The 17,662-nt window shown below is 43.4% G+C and overlaps 1 protein-coding gene across 4 annotated transcripts; it reads right to left on the reverse strand.

Annotated features, from left to right (window-relative positions):
* Positions 1-7,734: 7,734 nt before the first annotated feature.
* On the reverse strand, positions 7,735-11,577 carry LOC146375344 (uncharacterized). Of its 4 annotated transcripts, none has more exons than XM_084948358.1 (2): positions 11,365-11,577; positions 7,735-11,266 (listed from the first exon to the last, which is right to left on the reverse strand). In XM_084948358.1, exon 2 carries the CDS (start codon positions 9,801-9,803, stop codon positions 8,298-8,300), a length of 1,506 nt encoding a protein of 501 aa, XP_084804484.1. In that variant the 5' UTR covers positions 9,804-11,266; positions 11,365-11,577; the 3' UTR covers positions 7,735-8,297. The 4 variants fall into 4 exon arrangements, with proteins under 4 accessions (XP_084804484.1, XP_084804483.1, XP_084804482.1 ...); XM_084948357.1 differs by having other exon boundaries at positions 7,735-10,280; positions 10,774-11,577; XM_084948356.1 differs by having other exon boundaries at positions 7,735-10,285; positions 10,774-11,577.
* Positions 11,578-17,662: the final 6,085 nt, after the last annotated feature.

A 17,662-nucleotide genomic window follows, 5' to 3' on the forward strand; every position in this document is an offset into this window, starting at 1 on the left:
TGGATTTTTGTTGTCACTCATGTTTTTGAACCAAATATTGAAAACAATTCTGACAGACTGGATACCTGGTCAGGGTGTACATTACCTTGTACTGAAGCATCCCAGGACAGAGCCCTGCCCCACCATGAGCCTGGGTGGATACGTGGTTATTAATATAAGGACCAATACTGAATATGAATATTTCATGAAAATTGAATTATAATACAAATTAGTAATAAGGGTTTCTCTGCGCCCTTATCTACCCCATACTCAAAGAGCTGCGGGCAGAGAGGGTGACAGGAGAGGATGGCACTGAAGAGAAGATGCTCGGTTTCTGGAGTCTCCTGGTCCTGTCAGTATTAGTAGGATGCATCTGCTGTGTCTTCTCGTGGATGCTCACCTACCTTGACTCGTCCCAGCCTGGTATGGATTTCCCAACACTGCGGACAGTGGCCCACGTCAGAGACGTTTAATATTGATTACATATGTCTGAATTGCTAACCCTAACCCTAACCCTAGCTCAACAGACCACAATGCCCTGGACTGTCAGTATTATTACACGCTGTGAACATAAGTACCTTTGATCACTGTTGTAGAGACCCACCTTTTAGCACATCCCAGCACACCCACTCACTTCACCAGATGCACCTTGTTTAGTTCTCTCACCTTTGATTGGGTGTGGTGCTTGTCCTTAATTGCACTCACCTGTCACACATTATATAAGGACTGCATTCACTTTAGGCTCACTCTTTCTTCACTCCCACACGGGGCGGCAGCAGAGGTGAGGTTCTGTTCTGGTTTTTCTTATTTTATGTATTGTTTAAGGTAATGAGTAACTTCTCTGTTTTCTTTCAGCATTGGCAGTCCATCTGTGTCTTTCTTTCCTTCCTTCTTTGCTTTATTGATTTGAGAATAAAAGGAGAACCCTGTGAATGATTAGATGACTGCTTATTCTTATCCTAATCGGATGAGCCCATGATGCTGATTACTCAACCCTGAGCCTTCCTTTCCTTCATAACATGGTCCTCCGAGCCGGAGCAGTGTTAGCGTCATGGATTCAAAGCAGCCATTGACTGAAGGTTTGAGAAGATCCAGTCGTGATAGTCGACCTCCTGCCCACCTGCAGCAGTATGACGTTCAGTATCATGGAAGTAGAAGAGCTACATGTGAGACAGAGAGTCAAATCGAATGCCAGCATAGTGACAAAGACACACATGGGCTGCAGGATCCTGTCGGAGAGTCAGAAAGTCAACCAGAGACCCGCCCTGCTCCTTTACCTACCAACCAAGATGAGGTCATGAGGGAACTCCTGACGACGATGAGGGAGATTAGGCAATTTATGATTCAATCATGTCCTTCCCATTCTCGTAGCTCCAGATCTTCAATTCGCACTGTCTCATCTGATGGAATCAGATCTTCTGTATGCAGTTTACGAGCCAGTCCTCAAACACATCAACAACATGAGCAGCTCCCAGTGATTGATACAGCAACCTGTCAATCACCCTTCCAGCCCCCACAGATTAGCCGTCAGTCTGGCTTAGTTACAGCTGCCAGCCCTCCTTTACCTAATTCAACAATATTAGATGCTGCAGTCCCTTCAACTGGTTTAACTAGACCAGTCCTTGCTACAGAAGATGAGACTCCCTTTGATTTCCTGGCCTTATCACAGCAGGATCCCCACCAGGTTTCATGTGTTCAACCTGCTGTTCCTTTAGCTGAAGACCCTGTTCAACCTCTCATTTGCATATCTGACCACAAGTATTGCCCTCCTCTAGAGCAGCAACCAGCTACATCCAATGCCTCACATGAACAGAAACCTTTGATACCTGTTACTGCTAGCTCGGGTCACTCCTCTAGCACGAGAACACATGTATATAAGCTTGAAGGTCCTTCGTTTCCAGACCTTAGTAGAGAAGACGAAATGCAATACAGGATGTTATGGATGGCCCTTACAAACCTTCTTGATCCTCATGAGACAGAGCACTTCAAATATCATGTCCTTCTTGATCACCTCAAAGTAGACCAAGCTAAACGATTAGCTCTTGCCTTTTCCTACGCTCCTGACCCATACACTCAAGCCATCAAAGCCCTTGATGAGCGTTATGGGCAACCAAGACAGCTGGCATTGAAAGAGCTAAAGAATATACTGGAACTGCCTCCTATCAGAGCAGGTGATGGTCAGAGTCTTGATAATTTTGCTCTTCGTGTACAGGCTTTAGTTGGGTTGCTTAGCACTATGGGAGAACAAGGACGTGCAGAACTAGATTGTGGCTCCCATGTTGATCGCTTGTTAGCGAAGTTGCCTGCAGAGCATTTCAGTCGCTTCAAACGGCACGTTTACAGGGAACAGGGAGAAATAACGTATACCTTGCCTTTGTTCTCATCCTGGTTGCAAATGGAATGCAAGTGTCAACCCAGAAAGGCCAGTCCTGTTTCATCCTTCAACCAGCCACAACCTGCCCGTAAGTACACCTCTCCACTTACAACAATATTACATGGGGCAAATACATCTGATGATCCTGTACAGGCAGCACAACCGATCATAACAACTAAGGCAACATGTGCATATTGCCGCTCACCTGAACACCACATTAGTAAGTGTCCCGAGTTCATTCAGAAGACAAAGGATGAGAAAATAAACTGGATAAAAGCAAACAAACGGTGTTGGCGTTGTGCTAGGACTCATCAGGCCGCAAAGTGTGACCTGAGGAAAGCATGTGCCACCTGTATGGGACGACATCTACAGATCCTATGTGATGTAAATAAGAGATCTACAACTGAATCTAATCCTGTAGTGAGGACACTGTACTTTGATAGACCTAGTGATTGTCCTAGTGTCCTTTTAAAGGTTGTGAAAGTGCTCCTGCGAAATGGCAAAAGAACTCTTGAAACATATGCAGTACTTGATGATGGCTCCCAGCGTACCATTCTTCTACCATCAGCGGCGCAGCATCTCAACCTAACTGGGGAAGCAGAGAGATTATCACTTAGAACTGTCCGTCAAGAAGTTGAAACTATTCAAGGTTCTTCCGTAAGTTTCAAAATCTCACCCATCGCACACCCAGAGAAAACCTACACAATTAATAATGCCTTCACTGCAAGTCACCTAGCACTTTCAGACCACACCTACCCTGTATCATCTCTCCAACGGAGATACAAGCATCTTCAAGGTATCCCATTACCCATTATTAATAAAGCAGCGCCACTCCTGCTCATAGGCTCAGATCATACTCACCTCATCACGCCTACTGCTCCATTGAGACAGGGACCATATGGGTCTCCTGCAGGAGTTAAAACCCAATTAGGATGGACACTTCAAGGTCCGATCACAGATTTTCAGCCCCAGAGCAGTACAGAGCATGTGCAGTGTTTGTTCACATCTCTCAGTTCATCTGCAGACGTACTGCGTTATCATGTTGAGAAGCTATGGCAACTAGACACTTTACCTGAATACAGTGAGAAATCTGTGATGCGATCAAAGCAAGATCAACTGGCACTGGAACTCCTTGAACAGGCCACAAAAAGGGTTGAGATCAATGGTGTTAATCGCTACGCCACTCCTCTTCTTTGGATGGCAAACTTTCCTCCTTTGAATGTCCCTCCAACTGTAGTCATGTCTAGACTCCGCAACACTGAGGCTCGGTTAGCTAAAGATCCTGACAAAGCCATGTCTTACAAGGATCAGATTTTGAAATTGGAGCAAGCAGGCTATGTAGTTAAACTTAGCCCGGAGGAGATGCACAATAGCAAAGAAGCCTGGTATATTCCTCATCATATGACAAGTCACAACAATAAAGATCGCATAGTCTTTGACTGCTCTTTCACATTTCAAGGTCAGTGTCTCAATAAGTACCTATTGCCAGGACCAATCCTTGGGCCAACACTTCTCGGTGTTTTGTTGCGTTTTAGGCAACATTCAGTGGCAATAAGTGGCGACATCAAAGGCATGTTTCACCAAGTCCGTCTTCTGCCTCCTGATAAACCACTCCTCCGATTCCTGTGGCGTGACATGAGCAAAGCAGCTCCCCCTTCAGTGTATGAGTGGCAGGTACTCCCCTTCGGTACGACCTGCAGCCCTTGTTGTGCAATCTATGCACTGCAGAAACATGTGAAGGAATATCAATCTGACAAAGATGTGCAGTCTTCAGTAATGCAGTGTTTCTATGTTGATAACTGCTTGCAGAGTATTCCATCAGCAGAGTTAGCTCGAACACTCCTAGACAAATTAAGAAACCATCTATCAGAAGGAGGCTTCGATCTTCGCCAGTGGGCCAGCAATAATCCTGTTGTGATTAGCCATCTACCATCTGAGGTAAGAATGGCAAGTAATGAACTTTGCCTGACTGAAGACAAGCCATCTGTCCCACATGAACGCACATTAGGATTATTGTGGAATTGTGAGACTGACTTGTTTGCCTATAAATACAGAACTCTAGCCTCACACCCCACCACAATGCGTCGTATCTATGCAGTACTTGCTCGTCTGTATGACCCATTAGGCTACTTACTCCCATTCACAACGCGCCAAAACCTTGGTGCAAGAGCTATGGAGAAAGGAGAGAGATTGGGATGACCCTTCCCTTCCATACAACCTCTTAGAGGCATGGAAGTCCTGGGAAGAAGAACTTTGTTATCTTCCACAAATTGCCATCCCACGTTGCTATACTTCTAAGGAAATGAATGTTTCTACCACGGTTCGAGACATTCATATCTTCTGTGACGCTTCGGAGCGAGCATATGGTGCTGTCGCATATTTGAGATCAGATGATCTTGAAGGTCATGTGGAACTGAGTTTCTTGTTAGCTCGCTCACGTGTTGCTCCTAAACGGAATTTAACAATACCCAGACTGGAGCTATGCGCAGCCCTACTAGGCGCACGCCTCTGTGAGCTCATACAAACAGAACTCACCTTACCAGTCAGAACTACCACCCTTTGGACTGACTCAACAACTGTACTTCACTGGCTTCAGTCAGATTCCTGCCATTTCAAGGTATTCGTAGGAGCCAGAGTCTCAGAAATTCAAAACCTCACAAACAGTCAAGACTGGAGATACATCAATTCAGCCACAAATCCTGCTGATGATGTTACGAGAGGTAAATCCCTGAAAGAGTTCCTTAGCCCAAACAGGTGGACCGAGGGTCCCTCGTTTCTGCATGAACCTCCGAATAACTGGCCCACAGTTACAGATCTCCATCCTGATGATGATCAGACTGAGTTAAAGAAATCCTACTTTTTTGGTATTGTCAGTATACCCTCCCATACATACACACCCAGCTTCAGAATCTATCAAGAGCTATTGGATTTCACGGCTCGTTCACTCTCCAACCAAAAGGGTAACATTCCTTCTGCAGCTGATTATCTAACAGCAGAACAAGAAATCCTTCGTCAGGCACAACTGGACAGTTTCGGTGAAGATTTAGCCCGTTTACAGTCAGACAAACCCCTCTCATCCGACAGCCGTCTATTGTGTTTGTCACCAGTGTTGTGCAGGAATTCTGGACTTATCCATGTAGGAGGCCGACTACGGCAAAGCCCAGACTTGGAATTGAATGTCATTCACCCAATAGTACTTGATCCTGCTCATCCAGTGACCAAACTGATCATACAAGATTATGATGACAAACTGCATCATGCTGGTTCAGAAAGACTTTTTGCTGAACTACGTCGGAAATTTTGGATTCTCAGAGGAAGGGAAGCCGTACGCAGGCATCAGTATAGCTGCGTTGCATGTCAGAAATGGAGAGCACAGCCCATCATTCCAAAAATGTCAGACTTGCCTGCTGCTCGTCTTAGGTTATTCAAACCACCTTTCTACTCCACAGGAATAGACTGCTTTGGACCATACATGGTCAAGACCGGCCGCAGATCGGAGAAAAGGTGGGGAATAATATTCAAATGTCTCACGACTCAGTGTATACATCTTGACCTCCTAAACAGCATGGATACCGACTCCTTCCTCATGGCCCTCCAACGATTCATTTCTCGACGAGGAACACCCCTGGAAATTATATGTGATCAAGGAACTAACTTCAAAGGAGGAGATAAGGAACTACGGGCTGCTTTTGACAACCTTGCTCCGACTCTACAGCCGGTCCTGATGACTAAAAGAATCCATTTCAAATTCAATCCCCCGCATGCACCCCATTTCGGTGGAGCCTGGGAGAGGGAGATACGTTCTGTGAAGAATGCTCTGAAGAGAACCATTGGTGCACAAATGGTCACTGAAGAGGTCTTAAGAACGGTCCTAATTGAGATTGAAGGCATTCTTAACTCAAAACCCCTAGGCTATGTATCCTCAGACATTGCGGATATTGATCCCATAACCCCAAACCTTCTCATTATGGGCCGACATGATTCGTCACTTCCCTTAGTATCCTATTCTGATTCTGACCTCCTAGGTCGACGACGATGGCGACATGCACAAATATTGGCAGATCACTTCTGGCGGCACTTCATAAAGGACTATCTACCATCCCTCCAAAGAAGACACAAATGGCAGAAGGAGAACCCAGATCTCACACTGAACTCTGTCGTAATGATCATGGATTCACGCCTTCCACGTGCCCTCTGGCCCATAGGCAGAGTAACACGCCTCCTGAAAAGCCCAGATGAACGCATCAGAACCGTGGAAGTCTTAGCACAGGATAAAACCTATATCCGCCCTGTCTCCTGTCTTATCCCCCTGCCCCCGCTTCCTGACGAAGACTGATCCTGATCATATCAACATATTTCTCACTAGAAATATGGGGGCGGCTGTTGTAGAGACCCACCTTTTAGCACATCCCAGCACACCCACTCACTTCACCAGATGCACCTTGTTTAGTTCTCTCACCTTTGATTGGGTGTGGTGCTTGTCCTTAATTGCACTCACCTGTCACACATTATATAAGGACTGCATTCACTTTAGGCTCACTCTTTCTTCACTCCCACACGGGGCGGCAGCAGAGGTTCTGTTCTGTTCTGGTTTTTCTTATTTTATGTATTGTTTAAGGTAATGAGTAACTTCTCTGTTTTCTTTCAGCATTGGCAGTCCATGTGTGTCTTTCTTTCCTTCCTTCTTTGCTTTATTGATTTGAGAATAAAAGGAGAACCCTGTGAATGATTAGATGACTGCTTATTCTTATCCTAATCGGATGAGCCCATGATGCTGATTACTCAACCCTGAGCCTTCCTTTCCTTCATAACAATCAGTTTATGTTGTAAAAGAGAAGGAATATTGGAAAGAAAGATCAACATTGTGATATTATTTCTTCCAAACTGACCAGAAACATGCTTGTCAGACTCTCACAGCAAAGGATCAGACTCACTGTGCATGACGGCTCAGGCCAATGATGTCTGTTAGATTGTCAGTTGTTTAGTGCTTCTGTACAGTTAGGGTCACCGTCTCTATTTCAGAATAATTAATATGCGGAAAACACTAAAAGTTGATTGTCTTCCAATATTCTAGCATAACTAAAAAACTTTGACTTTGTAAGTACATATTATTAGTCCTAATGCCAATATGATTCTTCATAACTCCTGCTTTGAAATACTGAACTTTAAAATTTACCTGATGAAAGATCATTTACAGTGGCACTCTGTCAGGATCATTCTGACTGTAAGATCACTGTATTAATCTGAATCCTTCTGAAATGTGCTGTGAATGAATGCTGATGCAACTCACTGTGGGAAAGCTGTTAATAAAATGAATCTGTGACACATGCAACACATTCACAGAGGAAGAGGACACAAAGGGAGGACACGCAGAGGCTGTGTTGAAGTCAGAAATCCAAATCTTTATTAAAAAACAGGCGGCGGTAACAAACAGGAAGACAAGCAGTCCATCAAACAGTCTACAGGGTCAAACATACAGAGAATTCAAACAGCAGTAAAAAATAACTGGACACTGAAAAACTTAAAGCAATGTGTGACGCAATAAAAGGAAGCAGCGCAGTATATTCACTGAATTAACATAATCTAATTCTACTCTACCGTATGTGCTGAGACACTCATCCTTTTTACCAGAGACCTCGCGCTTCGTTCTCGCCCACGGCCTGAAGTCACTAAGGATCACGAGTGGTGTAAGTGGCGTATCAAACAGCGCCGGGCCGGCCTGACCTCCGTGCTCAGACAGTTTTCCCTTGTCGGCCTGCAAAAAATAAACCAAAAAACATATAGCTGTGATTAAAAACATCATCGACATTAAACCTATGGTATTATTGAACATTGTGATAGCCTTTTGAACTCTTTTCTCGTCACGAGTATCTGATTGTTGTGATGGCATGGTGTTGTGTGTAAGTTATGTTGTAGCAAAAAGTTCAAAGCCCTTTTTAGATGCTCAGTTTGGTGCCGCTCCCTTTCGCTGGCGCGGCGACTTCCTCCTAGGCTGCTCTTCTTTCTTCGACCTCCCGGGTAGACCACCGGTTGGCCCGTTGCACAGGTGTGAGGGTTTATTCTGCCTCTGAGTTTCACCTGTGTTGGGTGGAGATTGATTTCTCCCCACCAAGTCCTCGTGCGCCGCTGCGCACTGCGTCCAGTGATACCAGGCGTCGCCTTTCCCTCTCAGTTGAACCGCTGTAGCTGTCCGAGCCGACACCTCGTATGGACCAGTCCAACGGGGTTCCTTCCACTTGCGTTTGATGACCTTCAGCCACACTGCCTTTGCGTCCGGGACCTCTCCTCCTCCTGTGGGCTTTTCACAAGCCACCTGTTTGGTGAAACTGGACACCAGCGCCTTTAACTCGTTCCAATAGTCTGCGTGAGACCTGTTCCCTCTGGTGTCCTGTCCCACCGAGCCCACCGTCCAAGGGGCCGGAAACTGTCTCCCAGTTTGCAGCTCGTACGGTGTGAAGCCCACTTCCGGTTTGACCGCTGGCTTGGGATTGTGTGCGCCACAGATTAAACACATCCTGGCCTTTTCCCTTATCATTTCTTTCAACTCAGGATGCCACCAATGACACAAGTTTCTCTCCATCTGTGCTACCCCCACGTGGGCAAGTCCGTGGGCCTCCTCCACCTTCTGTTTTGCCATTTTGGCTGTCAACACGGGGCGCCCGTCTGGCCCCCTCCACAAGTGTCCATCCTGCCAGGCTCCTTTGTTTTTCCACACCCCCTTTTCCTCTGGGGATGCCTCCTCCTGAGCCTGTTTGACTTCCTCCGTCATGTTAGTGGATACTTCCTCTTCTGCAGTTACCTGTATCATTTGTTTCCGTCCTTTGTAGTCTGCCGCCTCTTTTGCGGCTTCATCTGCTTTCTGGTTTCCTTTTGCCACCATGCTGGTTCCTTGTGAGTGCGCTTTGCATTTTATGATACTCACTTCATCTGGGTCAGCCAAGGCCTTTTCCAGTTCCTCCATTTCACTTTTGTGGCAGATAGGTGCATTGGTTGCTGTTCTGAATCCTGCTCTTTTCCATTGAGCCAGCTCCACATGAGCTGCTCCGAATGCATACGCTGAGTCAGTGTAGATGTTCACTCTCCTATTCTTAGCTAATCTCAAGGCTCGAGCTAGGGCTATCACTTCAGCTCTCTGTGCCGACTGCTGTCCCCCAATTCTTCCTGCTTCTTTGACCTGATACTCCTCTCCTACTCTGCAGACTACCGCATATCCTGCTTTCAGTCCTTCTTCGTCTCTGTGGCAACATCCATCAGTGAACCAGTCCTCAGCTCCAGGTATAGGTTCTGCCTTCAGGTCCTCTCTAATTTTTTCTTCAACCTGTGCTCTTCTGACGCAGTCATGGGGTTCCCCTGCTCCCATTAAATCTGCCATGTTTGCTCCTTCATGTGTGAATGTTAGATTTGGGGCCTCTAAGACTTTGCTCAATCTCTGTTGTGCCCGTGGTGACATACTAAATGCTTGTGAGTTCACGTATGCCACTATGCTGTGTGTAGCTCTACGTCACTTTACCTGGATGATGACTCCTCTCCCCCTCACTCAGAAACACTCCTAATATAACCAAGCAAATAAATAATATTGAAGATTTACTTACATCATTACAAAAACAGCAAAAACATCTCCCTTTGATTCTATTTCTCCATTCCTGCTGAACATCAGGCAACAAATATCTCAATAAATCACAGTAAAATGTAAAGCACATATTTTCTCTGCTTTGTCTAACCTCTGCAGAGCCTCTGTCAAGAAAAACATAACTGTAAGCATAAAACAAATATACATTTCATAACACGTCACTGGACAAACCTTGGTCAGTTGATTTCCTCTGTGCAGTGCAGACGAACATCAGTCAGCAAGTGACTCTGCTGGTTCTTCTGAGGAAACACCACCGTCTCTCCACACCGTCACCATCTGTGAGCACAAACTGCCGCTCTGCTCTGCCAGCATGTAGGAAATCACATATCACACACAGGGGTGAAGAAACATCAGAGCTCAACTTTGGATACTTTAGATCTTAACAGATCAAAGTAGCTCTTAGTTTCAGCAATCAGTGAGCAGACAAACAATGATACCATACTGATTCTGTATGAATACAATATGGTATTTTCAATACAGGTGTCAAATTAATTTATTAAAACTAATACAGATATATGTATATTTTTTTTTGATAAATTAGTTTGCTAAATTATAAGAATATATATTTTTATTTTTTTTCATTTAACAATTGCAACTGAAAGAAATTAAATATTGAACAAAAATATATTGTCACATTCTGAGCATGCTCAGCATGCTGACAGACTTGAAGTTGCTACAGATTTTAAGAAGTGATAATTATAGGGAAGAAACTTCTCTTTTTCATCCGTTTAATCAAACATTTGATGCCTCAGCTGTCTCAGTCCTATAGCGTTCTGCAACTACAACTAACCTGAAGCTTGGATTTGGCTGCAGGTGCCCCTGTACATCCTTCTCAGCAGCACACATGTGGGTACCATTTAATCACACTTCTTCCTGAGCTTTGCTTCATCACAAGACCAAAGGTGGCATCCCGTGTCACAGTCTTATCATCATCCAGAAGAAACATTTGAAGAAACATCATGGAGAAGAAACATTTACGCACCTCCTGGTTTTGTTTTCTGATCCTGCGAAAAGACTGAGGACAACAAAGCCCAGAGAACACGAGATACACAACATCCAACATTCAGACTCAACAGCCTCCATAAATGAAGAGCACCAGGTTGGTTCAGTTATAGTAGATATAAGCATACTTCACATTACTGGGTATGAATAATAATGAGGAGGCAAACTTTGAAGATGCAGAGCATGATGTCCCATCATCAGACTGTAAACAAACATCCACCAGGCTTCTTTGTTGGCAAAATTGATGATTCTCCTATCAGGGATCAGTAGCGTGTATTAACCTGTGGTATAAGCAGCAGTCACTGAAATATTACTCTTTCAGATAAGAAATCTAGCACATAAAAGCCAGGGTGGGAGGGATCTCTGCAAACTGACTTACCTCTGCAAGTGTGAAGCTCAACAAAAATCTGACTCTCCAGTCACAGACAAACAAAAACCTCCAGCTGGGAGATAGAAAACGCTGTCTGGGTCTTGCTGGATGTTGCTGGTCAGAGTCCACACATTAGCAGAGTGCTTCTTGGTCCCACTGACCCATGTGGACAGCGACTGTGGAGAACTGTTCTGGAAAACAGAGAAGAGAATTAAAATAACAAAAAGCCAAACAGGATTTCCACAAAGACTCTCTTGGAATCAGCAATCAAAAAAATCACTGGTTCATATTTCAATTAAATATGAACAGGTTCCTCAAATGTAAGCAGTTCAGATCTGATTTAATTTAATTTCCTTCACACAGCACATTCGTCCAGGCTGACAGGTAAACATAGAATTAATCTCAGGTAACATGACTCATAGTAGAGATTCAGTAAGAAAGATTGCAGGCTCTAATAGTATTACCACACAATCCAAGGACACACCAACAGCTCAGATTTGTAGAACTATTTAAACAAATGTCTTCTGAATATTCAATTCAGGTTCACAGTGGGAGGGTGGGAGGTGTCGTGGAATTTTTTAAATAAAGTCTGCAACACAGAAAGAGCTGTGATCAAGCTATTTATTACTGCGCCAACACACATCAAACATCACAGTTCAGTCATGTCAGCGCTGCCGCAGAAGTGGTGCTCCTACTCCTTTATGCATTCCAAGGAAGAGGGAGGAAGTTACAAACTGATCCTACCACACTTCACGTGCCTCGCTATGAAACCTAACCGATCAATGGTTAAGCTGTTTTGTGCCCTTGGCCTTATCAGCACCTGTAAAGGGAGTTGTTTTCTCAAACTGCTGACGCTGAAGTAAGTTCATCTAGTTTTAGAAACTTTCACTGAACAGTCTATAACAGTGTCACAACTAAGCATATGCATAAGCACTTAAATACTTTAAATGAGAATAACAGAAAATTTCTATTAAAAAGGCTAGAGCCTGTCCCAGTAGTCATAGGTAGAGCACACCTGGACAGGTCACCAGTCTGTCAGAGGACTAACACAGAGACAGACATCAGAGTAACAAATCTATTTAAAATTAATGTAAGTTTGCTGCAGCTGTATGTATGAACATGTGTTTCTGTGCTCACAGTCCACCTCTCAGGAACCTGCAGTTCACTTTTAGTCTACTTTAAACAGACCTCACAAAAGGCTGATGTGGCTGGATCAGTAGTCTGATTTAAGTACGATAGCTTTGGCCAGGGATTAATCTGGTGCATCGCTTCACTGCAGTCTTACGTATTTTCCCCACACCTGAATAAAAAATACTGATATATACAAATAACAGCTTCAGCTGATGCAGCCTGACTCAATCCTAGATGTTCAGCACACAGAGACACAGAGGTGCCGTTTAAAGTTTAGTGTTAACCTGAGTCACTGATCATTTGCAGTATTACAGAGTCTGGCAGTCTTTGCATGATGTCCACGTCACTGTACGTTTCTAGCTGACTCTCAGGTGTGACAGGTGTGCCAGCAGGAAAGAGTAATAATAACCTGCATCCTGAGGTTTGTCATGCAGGATTAAAGGAGCCAGGCTTTGTTCACACAGCTAGGATTGTATTTTACACTGACCCTGGGTCAGTATAAGTATCATACAGTTTAAACGAAGCACTGAAACTTGCACATATTTATTACAGATGCACTGAAGCTAATCGAGATATTTGCTGTCAGTCTGTGGCTGCGATTAAACACTTTACTGGAAACTTTATTAACTAGTACCTTCATCAGTCATGACAGAAGCTAATATTTCTGTGCTAACATCGTTTAACCAGTAACAGCTTTCCTCCAATATAAGCTAACGTTTACACCGTAACTTTAAGCTAGCACCACAAAGACGGTAAAACACGTAATAATATCTACAAATGCATCTTAAAGCTGTTATATTAGCACTCGGTGTATTACTAAGATAACCACATTAACATTACTGACACTCGCTGACTTTTAATAGTCATTCTATAAATGCTGTCCGTTTAAATGGTCTTACCTGTACACACTGCATATCCACCGGATTCCAGCCAGAGTGGATTCTGGAGTCTTCCCACGCTCCTGTTAGTGATCCTCCATCTGGATGGATGAGAACAACCTTCTGAACAATCTAGCAGGAGATGGCCCATATCTATGGGACTGATTTGTGCTAATAACGCCCATTGTATGGACTGATAACAGCCGAAGCGGGTGAATAAAGTCACCCAGTAGCTAGCTGTGCCATTACCCAGCATACATCACTCCCTCCATAAATGCAATAAACGATAGAAAAGTATCGTTCTACCTGTTTTTCAGGTAGTTGTTTACATTATATAATTTATTGTGTTCCGTATACGTCACTACAATGTGATTTGGAAAATGTCTAAATATACCGACAACAGGCACTTCCGCAGCAATCTCTTCAATCGGAGGAGCCTTCACGTCAATTCCCGACGCGAGGGGGGTACCCTGCGCGTCCATAAGCGAAGCAGAGGGAGCCTGACCATGCGTCACACGTTTGACGAGTTGGGAGTGAGAACGTGTTGGACGATGACGTACACCTAAAAGAGCTCAAAATCAGAAAACGTTGCTCTAAAACATGTTGACATGGTAAATGAAAATGAACAATAATCAAAATTGATCATGCAAACTGAAAGACTACTTACTATGTTTCTCTTGTTACTTCATTAGCCTCAGTGTTCTCAGATCATTCTTTACATAAAAGCACCCAGTTGTCTTGCAAAGAATGTGTAGGATTAGTGAAATCACACACATTCAAAGATACTGGTAGTTATTGTTTCAAATGCCTATTTCATGACAACCAGGCTAAATTCATCGAAAGAGATGATGAAAGAGATTATCTGGATGCTGAAATGATTGTTAAAATACATTAGGCCAATAATAGTAGACCTGTGCTACATTTGTCCAGCTAGGCAACACATATTTCTGCATAAGAGATACATGAGACACCCTTTAAATAAGCAAATTTCATGTTTAAAACATGGAAATGCAGCCAAAATGGACCATACAATGGCCTCAGTGAACACATCAGCACATAAGTAGAGATGAGGAAACTCAATCACATTAGATATTAATATTACTATGAGTAAATTATATATATTATATATTCTGTTACATGGTTTAAAGAATACAATGTGATAATCAGACATGAGAACGCTGTTTCCAGTTATACAAATTTCTTTTATTTCACTATTAAAGAAACCAATTATGTGAATAAAAGCTCACCACAAGAACATCTCCCAACCCAGTCTTACAAAGTTGCAGTTACAATAAAAACTGGGTATGGAACATGAACTGTTGCTGAGCTAAAAAACAATCCTGGTGCTGATGCTTGTCATTGAACGTTTTGGACAGAGCTCTTGATTGAAATGCCTACCGTTGTGTGTAGGCATTTCAGTCCAGATGTTATGGAGTTCAGTTCAGCTAAGATGTATTTCTAAAGCACCGGATCGCAAAAATAGCCGCTTCTCGGCTGTTTATATTGTAAGGTAAAGACCATACAATATAAGAGAGAAAACCCCCCAACAATCAGATGATCCCCTGTGAGCAAACCCTTGATGACAGTGTCTGTGAAGGTTATCAGTCATCAAGGCCATAGTAGTCTAAGGAGCTTGGAAAGAAAAGCGCCTGGACTTCTTTAAGTTAAAGAAGTCCAGGCGCTTTTCTCCAAGCTCCTTAGACTTGGTGACGGTGGGAAAGAAAAACTCCCTTTTAACAGGAAGAAACTTTCGGCAGAACCAGGCTCAGTGAGGGGCGGCCATCTGCCTCGACCGGTTGGGGAGGGGCACAGCTGTTATAACCCCTGACGCAGCATAGCTTCTAATTCTGAAAGATACGTAAATACCTTAAACCTGCACTCTATGCAGGACACCAAGTGATGACACGACTTGCAGTACTATAGGAGTCTATGCAGAAACAGTTTTCTCTCTTGAATCTCTGTAATTTTTTTGCTACTGAGTGTCTGGGTGCAGTCACTCATTTTGGGCCAATTAAATCAAATGAATTGAACCTGTGTTAACCAGGTTTAATAGGGAGGGCCAAAGTCGTAGTTGTGCTAAATTTCCTCGAATTCTCCTCGGAGATTTTCGAGTAGCTTCCTTTGTTCTTGAAAGTTCTTTTCCATTTGTCTCATCGCTTCCCGTCCATTCCACATCTTTTTGGTAAGGTCACTAACCTTATTTTCTAAGGCCTTATTTTCTTGTTTGAGTATGTCAACTTGGACATCGTAGTTGTTTATCAGATTGTTATGTTCTTCCTGTGAAACTTTGGGAGTCTGAGCTTGGGTTTGCAACGCCATGTCTTCTGTTTTCAAGGCTTCCTGTACATCACACAGATTTTTCTTGACCTCTTCAAGCTCTCTTTTCAGTGCCTCAAATTCATGGCACAACAACTCCTTTTCTCTGTTGGTCACGTTAAAATCATGTTCGGAGTCTTTCTCAGTGGCTTTGAAGATCCGTGATTCTCCTTTCACACCCTCATCGTGTGGTTTCAGTTCTTTTTGAGAATCACCACTCCTTTTGGAAAGCTCCTGGAGGTCCTGTTCAAGAAGTTCGTTATGCCTCGATATGTCAATTTCACGTGCAACGCATTGGAGTTCCAGGGTCTGTCTGAGCTGTTCACTGTCCATTGTTTTGTTTTCCTCATTCATGATCCTTTTTCTTTCTCCACTCTCTTGTAACTCTTTAAAGGCTGTGTTTGCCTGATGGAGTTTATCTTTAACAGCCCGTATTTCCTGTTGCATGTCATCTTTTTCCTTTTCAAAGTCCCTTTTCAGCTCTCTGATATCTGCCTCCATTTCCTGCATCACCTCTTTCTGTTGCTGGATCTCTTTGGTTTTGGAGCTGTTTAAATCCTTTAGAATTTGGTTCCAATATTCCAGGTCTTGAATTTTGAAGTGAATTTTTTCATTCTCTAGTTGCAGGTCTCTTTTCCTCTTGTTTTTAGAGAACCCACTTCGTTTGAAGAGAACTTCAATGTTTTTTTGGAGAATTTTGTTCTCATTTATGAGCTCTCTTTTTTGCTCCTTAAGGTCGGCGTTCTCGACTTTAAGGTCACGTATGGTAGAGTTTTGTTCTTTGAGAGTTTTATTCTCATTTTTCAGCTCTTTGATTTGCTGGTTAAGTTTTTCGTTCTCTGCTCTCAGGTTGCACACAACAGGATTTGACAGACTCATATTTCAAATTGAAGTTGATGTTAAATCTCTGTACTAACTAAAAGATTTTTTAAAAATACGGTCAACTGTGTCAGAAACTGAAGTTTCGAGTAGTTTAACTGCCTAGTGAATTCTTCCACTATCTTTGAAAGACTGACAAGAATGAGAACCTTTCCCCTCTTTAAGGGTTTTAGTGTGCTGATGTCATAAAGAAGATCAGAGATCAAAGGGATTCTGGTGGAATGTCACTGTGTCTGGTCTGGGCAGTTCTGAATTGAATAATAACAAAATGCAGATTGATGGTAATTGTAACTGATAATGGTTACATGAATTATAAACACCCAATAAATATTATTTAGAAATCCAAACTGTGGTGGAGGTGTGGTCCCTGGCTCAGCCGCAGGGGAGGAGTGATGCAGTGAGCTCAAGGGGGCGGTGCCAGGGAGGCTGCAGGGACAGGTGGTGATGATCTTCCTAACGAGGTTTTCCTTTTTATATAGTCAAGCCGGAGACCAGAGTGAGCAGGAGCATGTGCAGAAGACCAACCGGAGAGTTGGGGAACAGGTTGGCAAACCATGAAAGCCATATGTGTGGTGCTTAAACAAACACTCGTCCAGAGTGATCAACATAACAGTGTGTCGGGTTGACTTTTATACAAACAAACCAAAAAGAACAAAAACATGTCATTGTGAAGCTTTGGCAAATACTAGATTGGTCAACTGATGTGCCGTAAGCATCTGTCAGGCTCTCTGACAGTTAGTTAGTGTTGCCTACAGTTAAAATATGTAATTGTGGTGAAGAGTTAGTATGATTTTACATAAATGGAATCCACATTTAGGAGCCCTTCAGTAAATCCAGGCCAAGCTAAGAAGATGAGCAATGGGAGAAAGACCAAGGACAGAACACATGGAGATGACTGACCAGCGAGCTTTTAATGCTTAAACCTCGTCAAAGTAACTTTTTGTTGTGACTAAATTGTAAAGAGGGATGTGTGTGTATAGAAAGATGGCTGTTAGAGTAGCAGATGTTTAATTTTGTCTAAATTCACTATTAATTCAACGTTCTCACTCCCAACTCGTCAAACGTGTGACGCATGGTCAGGCTCCCTCTGCTTCTCTTATGGA

This window comes from Perissodus microlepis, chromosome 13, assembly GCF_051167445.1.
Source record: "Perissodus microlepis isolate ML-2025 ecotype Zambia chromosome 13, ASM5116744v1, whole genome shotgun sequence".
NCBI classification, from domain to species: Eukaryota; Metazoa; Chordata; class Actinopteri; order Cichliformes; family Cichlidae; genus Perissodus; species Perissodus microlepis.

Bases quoted from the DNA above. Each gene is read 5' to 3' on its own strand.
- LOC146375344 (XM_084948358.1), bottom strand. From the start codon at position 9,803: ATGTCACCACGGGCACAACAGAGATTGAGCAAAGTCTTAGAGGCCCCA.